Raw genomic sequence first — 18,132 nt, 5'->3', positions numbered from 1 at the left:
AAATTGCAATAAAGTTTAGTGGTTAAGAGGGTGGGCCTTGGAATCAGGCAGATGATTGAAATTATTTGAGCTTCAGTCTGCGATTCTATGAAATAATGATATAACAGCATATAACATACCCCACAGGGATGTTTTTAGAATTAAATGTGAAAATGTGTGTGGGTGAAACACAAAGTAAGCGCTCAGTTACAAGCAGCTATTAGGTACAAGATAAATGAGTATATTTCAGATAGACCAGCGTTTTTAAAGACCTACTGTATTCACGTACCAGTAACACTTCCGAGTAAAGGCTGGTAAAAAGCAATTATAAATCAATTTATTTGTCCCATAAACATTTCTGATAAGATGAACTTCAACTCCTTCTCTCAAATGTAATTTTAATTCATTTTTTAAAAATGTCTCCAGCAGGGGCGCCTGGGTGGCTTAGTCAGTTAAGCGTCCGACTTTCACTTAGGCCATGATCTCGCGGTTCGTGGGTTCGAGCCCCGCGTCGGGCTCTGTGCTGACTGCCAGCTCAGAGCCTGGAGCCTATTTCAGAGTCTGCGTCTCCCTCTCTCTCTGACCCTCCCCTGCTCACGCTGTCTCTCTCTCTCTCTCTCTCTCCTAGAAATAAATAAAAAATAAAAAAAAATTTAAAAAAATGTCTCCAGCAAAGAATAGTCAAAATTGAATCATAGAATAACCTAGGGCAAGTATAAAAGTAGGGTAAAGTGAAAAATGTCTAACACAACACGGCCTGCTTAGAATACTTAATGTAAATAAAATAAAATAATGCAAAAAGAATAAAATAATTTCATTCCTTTATTGACTTCTAATATGTTATAAATGGTAGTAAATCAAAATGTTAATTAAAATACACCATCACAAAACTTTATGATGCAGTAATTAGAGGGGTAAATCTAAGGTGAAATAAAGTAGGGGTAGGTTAAAGAATTGCTCCAGGTAGAAAAACAGATTCAGACAGAGTAGGGGCAAATCTCTTAGGACTATTTCAGAATATTCTGTAAAGGGATAGCCTATCAATAGCCTGACAATGCTGCCATTCAGTAAATGTATATTTGCTAAATGAAACTACAGATTTTTCAAAAAAGTCATACAAGCTTTAGATATTCAGATAAAAACAAAATACTACTTTTTTTTTCGTGGGTTTGGGGTTAGAGATCGTCATATAATAATTACTAAGCCACTGGAAATATGGTTCTGGTTTTAGGGCTCCATGTCCCAAGTTTGACTTTGATTTGAAAACTGGAAGAGATAGATGAGAAAAAGTTGCATAAAGCTAGCTGGAAGTTTCACAAAGGAAATGGATGATATCAGACTCAGCATGCATTTCACTGAATCGTTGCGTGCTTTTCAAAGAATCACACAGTGCAAAATCACTTGGCCCTGCAAAAGCATTTTAGACAATCTTTATGGATGGAAGAAATACCATTATGATGCTATATTGGAGAGTATGACATGGGACATGCCGAGTTTTGTAGACAAGTGTAGTAGGTTTTTATTTCTCCTTTCCCTGAATTCTTAAGTTTCTGAAATCATCTGACAGTGAAAAGGATGGCAGTTTTCCGGTGCTATTCGGAGAGAGAATTTCTCTTCAGAGTACTTTCAGTAGGAAGTGTATTTCTAGGTGAAGACAGGTGTGCCCAGTGAAACTCCCAACGGTGACACAGCACGCGGCTTGACCATACTTCATGTGATCTCCATTTCCTTCTCCGGTGGACACGGACAACTTTCTGGGAATGCACTTCTCTCCAGGTGCAATTCTAACTGCAGTTCAGAACTCAACATGGCAATTTTTCTACCTGTATGTCATTGAACTTCTGCACTGAATTCTAGATAAACCTCACAACTTTGCTAGTAACTGCTGTGAGATTATTGGACGGACAAAAACAGCCTTTCACAAACATAAGCTACTTAAAGAGTTTTTGATGTCAGGGAGACTGAAGAGGTATCCCTAAAACTCTAGTGCCTACAGTCAACATGGAGTAAACAAGTCAGGTACCTTCAGTGACTGCAGAGAGTCTGAATTATTATCACAGTAGAGGATGATGTTGTTGGCCATGCTGAAACTTTCTCTGACCCCAAGGTGGTAAAACAATGATGGCTGTCGGAAGGCGTCACTCATCTCCACCACGGCGATATCTGCAAACACAAAACAAAGCCCCCCAAAGATGACACCTAAATAATGCTCAGTAAGCACAACTTTTCAACAACTTAGTATTCAAAGAGGAAATGAGGTGATGATAGGGATTTTCCCTCCTCACTTACCACTGAATTTTGAATTTGTAGTTCTACGTGGAAGTGGTTTTAGAAAATGCAGCAAATCTGCATTTTTTTTTAAACATGAAGGGGATTACATAATTACTGGAAACTAAGCATAGTCTGCAATGGTGGGCTGCTGGGGCTAAAGCTCTGTGAAATTTCAACATTAAAACAAGTGAACTCAGGCTCCAGAAGCAGATCCACGGGAAACTGCCATAAGTGATGAATATAAAATGAGATTTAAAAAGGCAAATAGGTAAGGGATGTCTGGGTGGCTCAGTAGGTTAAGCCTCAGACTCCTGATTTCAGCTTAGATCATGATCTCACTGTTCATGAGATCGAACCCCACATCCAGCTTTGTGCTGACAGTGTGGAGCCTGCTTAAGATTCTCTCTCTCCCTCTGCCTAGCTTGCACATGCTCTCTCTCTCTCTCTTTCTCTCTCTCTCAAAATAAATAAATAAACATTAAAAAAATCAAACAGGTAAATTAAACAGGTAATCTGGATTGTGAATTAATCCAGAGCTGTATTTTGTAAGTAATTAATTATTTATTGTTATCAATATCCAGCAAGTCCCCAGCAATTATACTCAAGAAAAAAAAGAAAGCAAAGGTATAGAAAATTATGACTAAGAAGGATAATATAACCCCACAGATCAAATTCTACCAAAGCTCAGAGAAGACTAACACCAAGGTAAGTATAAACCTGACACCAAAATTTGACAATAATCTCCAAAAAATGAAATATCGGTTAGTCTCAAACTCATTTTGTATATGAACAAAAAAATGGAAAAACATGAAGAAAATGCACCAAGCATTACACTTTAAAAAAACTAGATCATGGGTTTAAAATTTATTTTGGGAATGCAAGGATGGCTCAATGGAAAAAAAAAATCATCAACATCTCCACAGATGCTCCAAGTGCATAATTAAAATCCAAAACCCATTTCTCATTAAAAATAATTGCAAACCAAAAATAGAAAAGCACTACTTTAACATGAAAATGATATACATTCACAAGTGCAAACTTGGTATTTATAGGTATTCCCATGAAAATCAGGAAAAAAGACAAAGCAGTCAATTATTTCCACTCCTAGTTGTCTTTCTGAAAATTCCCAATAATGCCATAAGATTTCGCAAAGTAAAGAGATATAATAGTACAAAATAGAATACACAATTATCATTACTTGAAGATTTTTGGCTATCAACCAAAAAAAATCCCAATAGAATCAACTAAGTAACTATTATAAGCTATAAAATATTTTAATAAGGTGTTGAGATGCAAAATTATTATGCAAACCAAGAGCTCCCTTTGTAATCATAACTAGTAGTATTTGGAAAATATTATGGTGAAACAAATTTTAATCACAATTAAAATGAACATGTTAACATACCTTGTAACGAATTTAACAGATGATGCTAATTTGTTAAAAATATTTGCAATATGTGAGAGATAAATGGTTAATATCACTATAAATCATCTCTTATTGTTCCTTAGAACAAATAAGCAACCATAAAAACATTACAATAGAAAATGTAAGTGCATTAAGCAAACTATTAAATGCCCCTTTTTTTGTCAAAAATACTAAAGAGTGCCAACAAAGATGCAGAGAAATGATACTCATATGCCAAGGAGAAGTTTAAACTTCCCAGGAAACTTAAATACTTAAAATTATTTACATTTTTTTTTAATCTAATACCTCCAGTCCTAAGAATTTACCCCAAGAAAATTCCTATAAGTGTGGCAGGTTTACTTGTAAGGATGTCCACTGAATTATATTTTTTGCAATAAAAATGGAAAATGCCATTAATAGGAAAATAGGTAGGTAGGTAAGTAGATACATGTATTCAAATAGTGGCTTATTATGCAAAAATTGAAAGCGATACTTTTGAATCACTATATTGTACACCTGAAACTAATATAACACTTATATTGTATAACTAATATAACACTTGTATGTTAACTCCATTGGAATTAAAATAAAAACTTAATTAAAAAAACGATACTGTAGAAGAATATTTAGCAACAGAGGTAAGCTCAAGCTATAGTAAGTAAAAAAAGTATTAAATACATTGTAATATATATATTATATGTGAATATATGCGTGTGAAAAAAATGTCTGGAAAGTTGTACCCCAAAATATAAACCATAATAGTTGTGCATTGCAATTGTGCTTTATATTTTCTTCTTTATTCCTTCTATATATTTTTTACAGTTTTTCTTATGAACATTGATGACTTTTAAAACCCACCAAAATATAAGAAAAACAATACTGAGGGATGCCTGGGTGGCTCAGTCGGCTACACGTCCTACTTTGGCTCAGGTCATGATGTCACAGTTCATGGGTTGGAGCCGCGCGTCGGCCTCTGTGCTGACAGCTAGCTCAGAGCCTGGAGCCTGCTTCGGATTCTGTGTCTCCCTCTCTCTCTGCCCCTCCCCTGCTCATGCTGTTTCTGTCTCTCTCTCAGAAATAAATTTAAAAAAAAAAGAAAGAAAGAAAGAAAAACAACACAACCTGTGTGACTGAACGTAAAACTGAACCGCAGCACAAAAAAATAATGCAGACTCTTAAGCTGTTTGATGCAATTGGCCTTGTCTAATGAACGTGAGGTTAGAATTCTCATTCCGTGAAGGAGAAATAAATCAGATCAAACGGAGGCTGAAGGCACAGAGGATTTAGTGAGGTTATCAAAGAGGCAGCCAGGTCAAAGGAGCTTCAAAAGATTTTTTTTTCCAAGGCTAAAATGACTTAAGGGCTCTTTAATACAAATAAAGAGTTTTCTTTTGGGGTCCTTCACATTTCTACATCAAAAATCAACACATGAGAAAATGAGTCATTGCGTCCCACCTACACGCCCCATCTGCCTCCTGCACCCACACCGTTTCCTCCTCCCACAGATAGCAGCCACTCGCAGTCAGTCACAGGGCTTCAAAATCAAGAGGCAGCGTAACATGGGGCTGAAAGAAACTGAGCAAAACAGTGGCTGATGAAAAATAAATGAGAGACATGCAAAGAAAAATACTAGCTAAGTTAAAGCAGTCACAAGAAGAAGGGAGATGGGTTATTTCCAGAGAACTGACTCCTGGGATTTGATGCTAAAATAAAATAAAACCACTGCAGCAGGCTTTCGGATTAAGAGTGAAACTAGATATTCAAAATATATGGTACAAGAAAATGGGGAGAACTCATCAGGTCTGAATGTCTAAGTAGGAACAGATACATTTTTTTGGATGCTGTTTAGAACATTAAAGATGCTTGTGTGTATAATTTTAATATACTGAATACGGTACAACTCAGAAAAAGACATACTTTTTTCTACCTCAGGTCCAGATGACTGATATATTTATATTCTTTTCTAAATTTATGTTTTAATTTCCATGGAGTAAAATGTACTCTTCCTTCTTCTCTGGTGAGGTGATCAGAGCCTGTGCCCCATTTTCTTAAATTGTTTGTTTTCTTATTGTTGAGGTTTGTGGGTTCTTTATATTATCTGGATATTTTTCCTTTGTCAGACAATGTGATTTGCAAATATTTTCTCCCAGTTTGTGACTTGTCCTTCCAGTCTGTTGACAGTATTTTTAGAAGAGCAGAAATTTCTACCTTTAAGTCCAATTTATCAATTTTTTCTTTTATGGATTGTGCTTTAGGTATGGTATCTTGCCTAACCCAAGATCCCAAAAGTTTTCTCTCATGTTTTCTTCTAGAAATTTTAAAGCTTCACACTTTACATTTTGGTCTATGATCCATGTTAGGTTAATTTTTGTAAATGACGCAGGATATGGGTCAAGGTTCCTATTTGTTATAAAGACTCTCCTTTCTCTGTTGAATGGTCTCTGCTTCTCTGTCAAACACTAACTGGCTACATTTGTGTGGGTCTGTTGTTCGGTTTTCTGATCTATCTTTTGCCAACACTACACAGTTTTGATAACTGTGGCTTTCTGGTAGGTATTGAAATCAAACACTGTGAGTCTTCCAACTCTATTCTTCTGTTTTCAAAACTGTTTTAGCTAATTTAGTTGTTCTATTTGCTTTCATGTGTTAAGTTTCCTGTGTAATTGGTAGCTGAGAGCTATCAGTTAAAAACTACAAAAAAAATCCTCCTGGGATTTTGAATGATATTGTATTGAATCTATAGATCATTTTAGGGGGAATCATACATCAGGTCTTTCCATGCATGAATATAGTATATCTCTCCATTTATTTAGGTCTTCTTTGATTTCTTTCCTAAGTATTTTATAATTTTCTTTCTTTTAATTTTTTAAATATAATTTATTGTCAAGTTGGCTAACATACAGTGTATACAGTGTGCTCTTGGTTTCGGGGGTAGATTCCCATGATTCATCACTTACATACAACGCCCCATGCTCATCCCAACAAGTGCCCTCCTCAACGTCCATCAACAGACAGTTCCTGCATGTATTTTGTTAGATTTATACTTAAGTGTTTCATTTTTTTTGGTGCTGTTATAGATGGTATTCTTACAAATTTCGAATCCCAGCTGTTCATTGCTAACTATCTAAAAATACAGTTGATTTTTGTATATTGACCTTCTATCTTGAGACTTTGCTAAACTCACTTATTAGTTTCTGGAGTTTTTTTTTTTTTTTTTTTGCACATGTTCTGGGATTTTCTAAATGAATAATCATGTCATTTGCAACTCAATCTTCATAATACCCCTTTTTGGTAGGTAATATTATTATTATTTTAGGACACTGAGTCAGAGAATGTATAAGTAATCTGCCCATAATCAGCTAGGAAGTGATGGCACCCCTTCTATCCTTGGAAAATTTCAAACTCAAGCATACTAGGGGATGTCTGGGTGGCTCAGTTGGTTGAGTAACCAACTGTTGATTTCAGTTTGGGTCATGATCTCAGTCAGGAGATAGAGTCCCACTTTGGACGCTGTGCTGAGTGCGGAGCCTGCTTGAGATATTCTCTCTCTCTCTCTCTCTCTCTCTGCCCATCCCTACTCACACTCTCTCTAAAATAAAATTAAGAACAAAAAACAAGCAATCTAGCTGGAGAGCCCATCCTCTTAATTCTTCATTGAGCAACACCCTACCTACATTTATAGGTTATAGAGGTTCTTAAGATCAGAACATAAATTTAAAGATGCAAAAAAAGATTTAAGGACCAAAGCATATATTCCTATCATATGTTTCTTTACCAAATGCATTTTCTGATTGAGTTTTTGTGGTAATATTGTGAGTAAAACTGCTATACTTAAAAACTGAAGTTTAAATACTTAAAAATTAAGTCTGTTTAAAAATAGAGACAAAGGTACAAAAATTTCTTACATTTTTACCTAAAGTGTCATTTCTTTCCTTTCTTCCAATTGTGTTAATGTTAAATGGAGCACAAAATTAGATTTACCAGGGGTTTATTAAAGCATAATAAATTTTTAGGGCAATCACATAAAACTGTTGTGTCTAATTGCATTTTGGTCATTAAATGGCAGCGGTTCATGGTCTGTGTTTCTTTTATTTATTTACTTTTTTATTTAATTTTTCCTTCATAATACCCTGTCTGTTAGCTAAATATCTCACATGAGCTTCTGTCGCTTGTAAACAGCAGAGCTGATGCAAAACATTAATGTTCAGTTACTTTTTATCTATTCAATGTTTTCCTTCAGCATTAGATCAGATGACAAGGTAAGAGCCCAGTAGTGATTTGGCTTGTAGTCTAGTCTACAAAAGACTCCAAAACTCCATTATCAATGGAAACTTCCCAAGTTATCACACAGAACTACCCATTCAGTCATGATGGTTTTGTTAACTCCCCAAGATGACCCACTGGTGTCATTTTAATTCTACAAACATCCTGAGCACTTATTATAGAAAAGGTTTTATTTGCTGTTGTGAAAGTTAAGGGAAAAAATTAACTAGATATGATTTTTGCCATCTCTTGTGGGGCAGAAACATGAGTTGGCAGATACCAACCCAGGGCAGAATGTGGCCAGCGCTGGCAAAGTAGAAATGGCAATGTTCAGAGGCCAGGGAGGCCAGCCCTGGTGGAAGAGATGATGGAAGCATATGTGAATGAGGCATCAGCAGGCAGTGGCGTTGGGGTGGAGCACCTCAAAGAACACACTAAAAAAACAAGTCCTACACATCAAAAGCACCATAGAAAAAGGAAAGGCACAAGGTGCCTGGGGCTTGGTCAGAGCAATGAAGCAAAAATTTCAGTAGGAAACAAAGTCAATTCCCAAAGGAATTCTCAATGGGAGAACCAATAAGAGATCCCCTAATGTGCGGACACTAACCTCCAAATGCCCATACCATCTTAGATTCTTAAGAGAATTCTTGCATTCTTTTGATTTTTTTCCTATATTATGAATAAATAAGGGTTATTTACAATAAATCTACTGTATGTAAATTTTTAAAACGTTACTCCTGACCTAGTAGTGTCCTGGTAGAGTCTCCTAGAGACTCTGAATCAGTTTACTAAAGTTCGGCAGATATGCAATGTTGGGACATTGCAAATCTCCCATCAGAGAGGTAAATTGTTGAGATGTTCATGAAGGACAGAAGAATAATCTACCACCATTGTTGTCTTGAACTGGTCATGGTTTGGCAATTCCTGGTATGAATTACTATTCATGTAGCTTCATCGGCATCATTTTATTTTCCTGTATGTTATTTAGTTAACCCTATCATGTATAATGATACATATTTGTGTCAAAATAAACATTTTGGCCCATAATTTCCTCAGCACTAAACTCCAATAAATGTATGCACAGTGATTCAAACATGAGTCATTCTTATATTGCTAAGGCAAAAGTATACATAATGTCCCCACCCCAGCCTTAATTTGCTTGTTTAATGCTTGTTTGATTATTACACTGGGGAGTTGATTTTTTTTTTTAACCTGGAAAGTGAGAACCAGGAGCAGGTGATCAGAGGCAATCAACCTCCAGAAGTTGGATGTTAAAAATGTTGAGAGCCATGGCATCTACAGAAGGAAGTGGGGAGGAAAAGGGAGATGCCTAGGGAGGGAAAGGGACAAAAGGGAAAGAAAAAGTGGGGAAAGGAGGGAGGAAATAAGAAGGGAGAGAAGGAAGAAGCAGAATCAAATAAGACTGGTATAAAAATTAATGTCCCTTTGCCCAGACAGTAGCCACAAGAGTCCGGTTCCTAATGCTCCAGCTTTAGAGAACATGAGGGGGAAATTAGCACATACCCATAAAAGGTGACCATCCCAGAGCAAAAGGACCGACCCAGAACCACAGCTTTCTGCCAGGAGGAGACGCAGCCTCAGAAAAGCACACCACACGGTGAAAAGCTGGCAGAAGAACCTTCTCCCCATCTCCAGGGCCCTTGACAGGAGGGATGAGCACACAGATGACAGACAAGCCGTTTCATGACTTTCAGTGTTTGAGCCCTAATTAAGTTTCTGGATGGATGACCTTGGACGCTACCTTAAGTTCACTGAGCTTTGGTTTCCTTAACCATAAATCAAGAATAATAACAGGTATTTACGGCACAAAGCTATTAGGATTACGTGCACATGAGGCACAGAAAACTCTCAATCCATGATTATTATAAGGAGCCATCATAAGAAATGTTAATAGGAAGCCCTTTGAACAATTTATCATAAAAATGTTACCAAAGACAATGCTAAAATATAAGTCAATACCCCTGATAAAACTTCATATGAATAATTATTCATAGAAATGAAGTTGAAATCAAATTATGAAGACACAGAAAGCCAACACAAAGAATTTTGACTTAATTCCATAATCAATGATGATCCATCCATATCTATGAGTTCTGAGAAGGGCAATATCAAATCAAAGTTTGGGGGAAGATAAACCCAGATTTTGTGGATGGATGATAGACAAAACAGACTGGAAGCTGGGAGATGGGGTAGGGGTCAAAAGAGAGTGTGCTCCTAAATTAATACAGAGGCAACATGGGAGGGAGTTCAAGAGGCTTTAGGGATTTGGTGGATGCAGGATAAAGAATGAATTAAAGATGTTATTATTTCAAACCTGAATGGTTAACATTTATGGCTTGGCATTAACATAAGTGACATAAGAAAAAATACTGTTTTTTTGGTAAGAACTTGAGTTTGGACTGAGACACTTTAAATGGTGTGTGTGTGTGTGTATGTGCACGTGTGCGTGTGTGTGTATTTAACTAACAGCTGTCATTCCAAATCGCAGCAGCAATCAGAATCAGATATCCAGACTTCAAGCTATATTCAAGACAGTATGGCACTGGCACAAAAACATACATATAGATCAATGGAACAGGATAGAAAACCCATAATGGAGCCACGACTATGGTCAACTAATCTTTGACAGAGCAGGAAAGAATACCCAGTGGAAGAAAGCCAGCCTCTTCAACAAATAATGTTGGGAAAACTGGACAGCAACATGCAGAAGAATGAAACTGGACAACTTTCTTATACCAGACACAGAAATAAATTCAAAACGGATAAGAGACCTGAATCTGATATAGGAAACTATAAAAATCCTAGAGAATACAGGCAGAAACCTCTTTGACCTCCTCAGCCGTAGCAACTCCTTAAGAAGCACATCACTGAGACAAGGGAAACAAGAACAAAAATGAATTATGGGGACTTCATCAAGATAAAAAGCTTCTGCACTGCAAAAACAAAACAAAACAAAAAAAAAAAACAAAAAAAAAACAATCAATAAAACTAAAAGGCAGCCTAAGGAATGGGAGAAGATATTTGCAAATGACATGTCTGATAAAGCGCTAGTATCCAAAATCTATAAAGAACTTACACAATTCAATACCCAAAAAGCCAAAGAATCAGACAGATTTAAGAGTCACAGTGATGTAACAGTTGAAGTGGCAGGTATAGATGAGATTGAACAACTTAGACAACATAGCAAAAAAAGAAAATGCATCTATGATTCAGGAAATCCCTTCTTCATCAAATACTCAAGAGAAACATAGTTCATCAAAATGCAGGTGTAATAAATGTTCATAACAGCACTATTTGTAAATTATCAACAGTAGAAGAAATAAAGTGTGCTATACAGAGACAGTGGCTATCACACAACAATGAATTTTTAAAGATATACAACTACATGGGACAACATGAATGAATCTCACAGACTGTTAAAAGAATATGGATATAAAAGAGTAGGTATTTTACGATTTTGTTTCTATGATGCTCAAAAATTTGATATTGAAAGTAAAATAACTAGTAGATACTTTGGTGGAGGGCGATAGCTGAAAGGGGACTCAGGGAGGTCTTCTGGATGGCTGGTAAGGTTCTGCCGCTTGATCCGGGTATTCAGGCATGTTCACTTTGTGAAAGTCAATTCTTCTCCAGTCAACAATTTTTGCCAAGACTAGTAAAAGAGGACAGTATTTAGTTTCCTGTAGTCATTATAACAAAATTCCCTTAAAACAACCCTGTTATTTTTTTTTAATGTTTATTCATGGAGGGGAGGGGCAGAGAGAGAGGGGGCAGAGGATCCAAAGCGGGCTCTGTGCTGACAACAAAGAGCTTGATGTGGGTGGGGCTTGAGCTCAAGAAGAACCCAATGTGGGGCTTGAACTCAGGTCACATGAGATGATGACCTGAACTACAGTCAGATACTTAACAGACTGAGCCAACCAGGCATCCCTCACAGTTTTTTTTAAGTTTATTTATTTACCTTAAAAGAGACAAAGAGAGAGTAGGAGAGGAGTAGAGAGAGAGAGGGAAAGAGAGAGAAAGAGAACCCTTAGCGGGCTCTGTGCTGTCAGTGTGAAGCTGGATGCAGGGCTCGAACTCAAGGACTGCAAGACCATGACCTGAGCCAAAATCACGAGTCTGAAGCTTAACTGACTGAGCCCGCCAGATGCCCCTCTTTCATAGTTTTAGAGGCTGGATGTCCAAAATCAAAGTGTGACCAGGGCCACGACCATGCTATCTCCAGAAGCTCTAAAGGAGAATCTATTCTTTGCCTCTTCTATAATCAAGCCATTTTTGGCATCCCTTGGCCTGTCGCGTGTGTGCCGGTAGTGTCAAACTGCCCTTTGTCTCTCTCATAGAGAGACACTTGTGACGGCAGTTAGGGCCCATCCCAGGAGTTTGAGATCATCTCCTTATCAAGACCCTTAACTCAATCACATCTGCAAAGACCCTTTTTCCAAACAAGGCAGCATTCACGGGTCCCAGGGTTTTGGCATAGACATTGGAGCACAGGGGTAAGGATCAGTTTTCAGCCTACAACAAGGATTTAGAAGGTGAGTACAGCAGAACTCAAAGCGCTGACTAAGAGGTGAAGGAATGGAGATAATGAACACTGAAAACTCCCCAGAAGAGAAGAGGAAGACGATGAACATTTACTAAGACCCACGGTAGAGATATTTACATTCAGTAAGGAAACCCAGAGGTCAGACAATACTTTAAAGGGATAGAAAGATCTAAAGGTTTTTAGTTTTAAGGTGGAGTACTTGAACATTAATAGAAAGATGAAGATTTTAAAGGGAGGGGTAGCTAATAAATGGGGACAATTTCTAGATTTTCAGATGAGAAAGACAGGTTTGAATTTAAGGTAGAGGAGAAAAGTCAGCCTTGAAAAAGCAGTCCTCACATATTTTTTTAAATTTATTTTAGAGAAAGAGACTTCATGCAAGCAGGGGAGAGAGGAGAGGGAGAGAAAGAGAAAGAGAGAGAGAGAGAGAGAGAGAAAGAGAACCTCAAGAAGGCTCCATGTTCAGGGTGGAGCCTGATGCAGGGCCCAATCCCATGGCCCTAGGAACATGACATGAACAGAAATCAAGAGTCGAACAGTCGACCAACTGAGCCACCAAGGCACCCCAATATATCTTTCTTATTAAACAAATATAAGTAGGCCCTACATCACAAATAAAGTGTTATTCTCTTTATAAGTTAAAATAGGGTCCGTGTATACTTTAAAAATTTATTTTTTAATGTTATGGCAGTAACAGTAGACCTAGTCAATAATCTATAAAGAGTAGGTAATATAAGAAAAGCAGAAGTCAAAATTAACTCTAAAGTTTATTATGTGACAGGGCCATGTTGACATTATATGCAGAAATAGGGTATCAAGTTGCTGTGATGTTAAAGATTTCTTTTATTTATTTATTTATTTATTTAGAGAAAGAGAGAGAGAGAGTGAGAGAGAAACACAGAGAGAGGGAAAGAGAGAATTCCAAGCAGGCTTTGCACTGTCAGCATGGAGCCCAGCGTGGGGCTCAAACTCACAAACTGTGTGATCATGACGTGAGCTGAACTCAAGAATCAGATGTTTAACTGACTGGGCCACCCCGATGTTACAAATTTCTGAATTGCCATTGAAAACTGTTTCTCTCTTAAATTATTATATTTTCTAAAGGTATTATTCTTGTTTTAAGAGTCCATAATCATAAATTTTGATCTCTATAAACTCATTTCATGTAACAAATTTCAGTACTTAAGTAATCAATCTATTTTTATCAGGTGCTGAAGAAGCTATTCATAAAATTTTGAACAGCCTATTTTAGAGTTTACTATAGCTTTTATTGTGGTCAAAGTGCATGCCATTTGGGGGGCGGGGGGTGTCTCTCACATTCAATTTTAATTGAATCAGCAAAGCTGTCTGCATTCATGCCTTAGTGAAGCTCCTGACACACAGCAAAGCTCTTTGTAGAAGAATCTTCCACAAGAGTCCTCCCCACCAGTTGGAACCAATAACCAGCCTCATTCAATTGGCACTGGATTAAGTTCTATAAAGTTATAAGAATTGATGTGAGATCATTTTGGGAGAAAATCTGATTGTTCCTCACAGATGGGCATCCTGTTTTATACATTTACGACTCATCTACACAGAGACAGCAGGAAGTGGCCAGCCAGTCCTGGAACATTATCCGATGATGCTCCCTAGCAAAAATGGCCATGGCAATTTCATTCACGTTTGAGGTTGTTCTGATTGAGATTTTCACACTGTGTCTAGGGAAATAGCTGCAACGTATACGCATTATAGCTACAAAAACAATAAAAGTTACTAAAACAGTGTAGCACGGGGATATAATCAATAAAATTCAGCTAATGGAAAATTCTACAGGAAAAATGACCAGGTTTCCTCAGAGAAACATTAGAGGGAGCAGGAGAACAAAATGGAGAGAGAAATTAGGCAGTAAAGACTTTAGGGACACCGTCATAACCAGGTATATACCTCTTTTGGACTCTGACTAAACAAACTTTAAAAAATATGACATGCATGAGAAAATTTGACAACTGACAAGATTTTTTAATTTATATATTTTTTAAATGTTTCTTTTTTTTTATTTTAAGAGGTGGGGGCACAAACAGGGCAGAGGCAGAGAGAGAGAGAGAGAAAGGGAGAGAATCCCAAACAGGCTCTACACTCAGCCCAGAGATACAGGGCCTGGTGCAGGGCTTGATTCCAGACCCTGGGATCATGACCTGAGCCGAAATCGAAGTGGGATGCCTAACCAGCTGAGTCACCCATGCGCCCCAATAACTGACAAGGTTTTTGATGATATTAAGAAATTACTTTAAATGTGATAAGAGACTGTGGTAGGAGCCCTTATGGTTTAGAGGTTTTAAAAAGTGAAATATTAGTGTACAATGCCACGCAATACATGTATTCTTTATCAAACAGTTTTATTCCTCATGCAATAAGTGATTGAATTGCAAGCAATAATCACTAAACTTGTTCCTACTGCAGGAAGAATACGGGTAGTAAAATGAAAGAAACCCAGCTCACACCCTACTTGTTTGGCAGAAAGTTACTCACCCTGATGAACAGGCCAGTTTGAAAGGTTTTTTTGTTTTTGTTTTTTTTCCTTCTTGCATTTACAGCTGTCATCTCTTGTATTCATAAACTCAATTGGATCACCCAGAAGTGTGAGTGCGTGCCCAGGAGCTCCGCTGTGCTCCAGGATTCTTAAAGTGTCAACAAGTGGAAACCTCTGATGCAGAACTCACCAACATCTCTAAGAGATGTTATGCTTTTCTGTTCTCTGTAGTCTGTCAAAGTCATTTGCAACACTTAATAAATAATCCACGTCTAGTCAAAATGTGAACTGTTTTTGTTCCAACTTCTACATCTTCTTCAGAGAGTATCTGTAATTCTGTTAACACAGCAGATGTGTAAATATGATTCTGCCAGTAATGATGTCACTCCATGGCCTATATATATGTTGACAATGCATTTGAATTCAACAATCCTCTTTGGGGGTTTTAAAGCTTCCTTCTTAAGGAAGACCTACTGGAGAGAATGTGTTAGAATTAAAACTATGTGTTGTTAAAGAATGCTTTTATTGCTGACAGACTTAGGTGGCTGATCTAAGAGTCTGGGTTCTTTCTTTTTTTCCTCCAATTAAAATTAAATATCAACAATTCTCTTAACTCTCTAGGAAAGTAAAGGTTTGTTTAAATGTGTGGATTAATGTGATCACAAAAATGTCACTTAAAACAAGAGCTATCAGTACACCTCAAAGGTCAGACACACTAAAGTGAAGACTGAGAAAAACATACCCCTTAGAAGCCCTCAAATCGGGCCGGGGGTGGGGCTCAGTCAGTTAAGCATCTGACTTTGGCTCGCTTCAGTCATGAAGAGATCATCGGTCATGACCTCACAGTTCATGACTTTGAGCCCCGTATCAGGCTCTAGGTGGAGCCTCCTTTGGATTCTGTGTCTTCCTCTCTCTGCCCCTCCCCCACTCACACTCTGTCTCTCTCCCTCTTTCTCTCTCAAAAATAAATAAATAAGCATTAAAAATTTTTTTTTATTTTATTTATTTCTGAGAGAGAGACAGACAGACAGACAGACAGCACGAGCAGGGGAGGGTGGAGAGAGAGGGAGATACAGAATCTGAAACAGGTTCCAGGCTCTGAGCTAGCTGTCAGCAGAGCCTGATGCGGGGCTTGAACCCATGAACTGTGAGATCATGACCTGAGCCGAAGTCGGACGCTCAACCGACTGAGCCACCCAGGTGCCCCCCAAAAAAATTTTTTAAGCCCTCCAATGGAGAATGTGGGGATAAGTCTGTTCCACAGACACAGCAATAGACCAGGAGGAACTGACCTGGCCACAGCCCCCTTCAGTGTATTATCCACTCAGTGATGCCCTCCTCCGAGGCTTTCAATAGCCTCTTATCACACCACATGGGAGGCTCTGGTATCTTAACCTTGTTTCAATCCCATCAGGCACTTAGGAAATGCTTCCTTGGCTCTCACACTTGTTTAACAAGCATCTACTATCTGTTCTGTACAAGGTACTATGAAGGGGTCAAGGAAATCAGCACCCATTGAGGAGCTTATAACCTTCAGGTGTTTGTAAGCTACAGAAGTCCAAGGTCAAATGGGAAGTGTATGTAAATGTTCAATGGGGGCACAGAACAAGGAGTGATTAATTCTGATGGAGGGGGTCTCAGAGAAGGCACTGCAGGGGCAACACCTCCAAAAGAAGCCTTGAGAAATGGTCATCTTTCAGTACACTGACTGGGAAGGAGGGGCATTTCTAGCTGCTCATGATTGCATAATATAGGAGTTTCTCTCTGCCAAAAAACTGCCCCACCACCAATGAATGGACGTGTGCACAATCTCCCTATGAGGGAGGAAAGGCTTATCATTCTGTCTCTTCAGGCTTCCTGCAGGAAGTTTACAAGTAGTGAACTAAATTGCACAATCACTTCTTAGGAACGCTTTTCAGTAAAAACGTTTTTCTTACTCGGAAGAAGGATACTTCATTTGGCTTCTGCTTTCACACATTCTAAATTGCATGACTAAATACACTCCCCTTCTCTTAGGTAGCGCTGGGCTGCCCTGTTATCTATCCTCTCTACTCTCTGGTCCCAGGAGTTTTGGCTCCCTTCCCTTTCCTTGGCTCCTCTTGCAAGCCTCCAGCTGAGGACGCGTTGGTCTGTGCACTAGAAGCCAGGAGGTACCTACTAGCTGAACGGGAAAACTCTGGAGAAGAGGCATCTGATGGTAAGGAGACAGCTTTTAATTCACATTGCTGAAGCAGGAGGGGCAAAAGGAAAAACTCACCTCCAGGAAAGATGATGAAATACAGGGCATCTGGACAGATACAACACTGAGAACTGATTACTCGGTAGGGACCCCTGACAAAGTGACGGGATCTGAGAGAGGTACAGAAACAAAGGGATGTCGAATTAAATGTGGCCCATCTGTAGTCAGTACTGACCAGGCGTTACAGATAGCCGGCGGGTCCTGCCCTCGCGTAGGGTGTGGCTGGAGGACTCGGGCTGTCCCGGTCACACTTCGGCTGTGCAGCAAGCATTACTGGAGACCCTAGGCCTAAGACCCCTGTTCCCCCAGGCTATTACTGTCAAATAATAGTAATTATTTGCAATTACTATTTACAAATAATAATAGTCCCTGTCACAGAAAGGACTGAACAACAGTGAGCCCTTAAGAAATATTAGCCATCATTAAGAGAATGGGCCACGGATTGGAAGGGACCTTCACACCTTATTCCTACCACAGAGAACAGTCAGTAATTTAGAGATAGGTTTCTATACTTTTCTGGTTTGGTAACCTGGTGATACGAAATCTACACAGAGGGGTTCACTCTTCTCAAGAGACTCTTTTGCAGTCTTGACAAAATCTCTAATTGAAGTGATTGAAGAACATCTTCCAGAAAAGCCTTAGGCCGTATGGAAACAACCAGTATCTAGAGTTACTCTTTTGAGGTTTGAAGGGGACAGATCAGGGTAAATAACTGCACGCCCCTGAGAAGGTGCTTGAACAGCCAGCTCAGTGTGTACCTCGGTTTGCTTCAAACAGTTTCAGGTTATGTCCATTGCCCCACTGTCATGTCTAGCAGAGACCGCTTCACTCCGTCACCCTGAGCAACAGTCCCTGTTGGCTGTGTTGTCACCTCCCATGGCACAGGGGCAGCTGGGGCG

The 18,132-nt window shown here is 38.6% G+C and overlaps 1 protein-coding gene across 1 annotated transcript in view; it reads right to left on the bottom strand.

Moving 5' to 3' along the window:
• Window positions 1-18,132, bottom strand: part of MAP3K5 (mitogen-activated protein kinase kinase kinase 5) — a 201,595-nt gene that overhangs the window by 133,413 nt on the left and 50,050 nt on the right. Inside the window, exon 2 of the mRNA XM_077776139.1 lies at window positions 2,003-2,142. Coding sequence (XP_077632265.1) covers window positions 2,003-2,142 — 140 coding nt within the window. The remainder of the gene's footprint in view (window positions 1-2,002; window positions 2,143-18,132) is intronic.

This window comes from Crocuta crocuta, unplaced genomic scaffold (genome assembly GCF_008692635.1).
Source record: "Crocuta crocuta isolate KB4526 unplaced genomic scaffold, BGI_CrCroc_1.0 scaffold25, whole genome shotgun sequence".
Lineage (NCBI taxonomy): Eukaryota > Metazoa > Chordata > Mammalia > Carnivora > Hyaenidae > Crocuta > Crocuta crocuta.
This window is presented reverse-complemented; position numbering and strand designations above follow the sequence as displayed.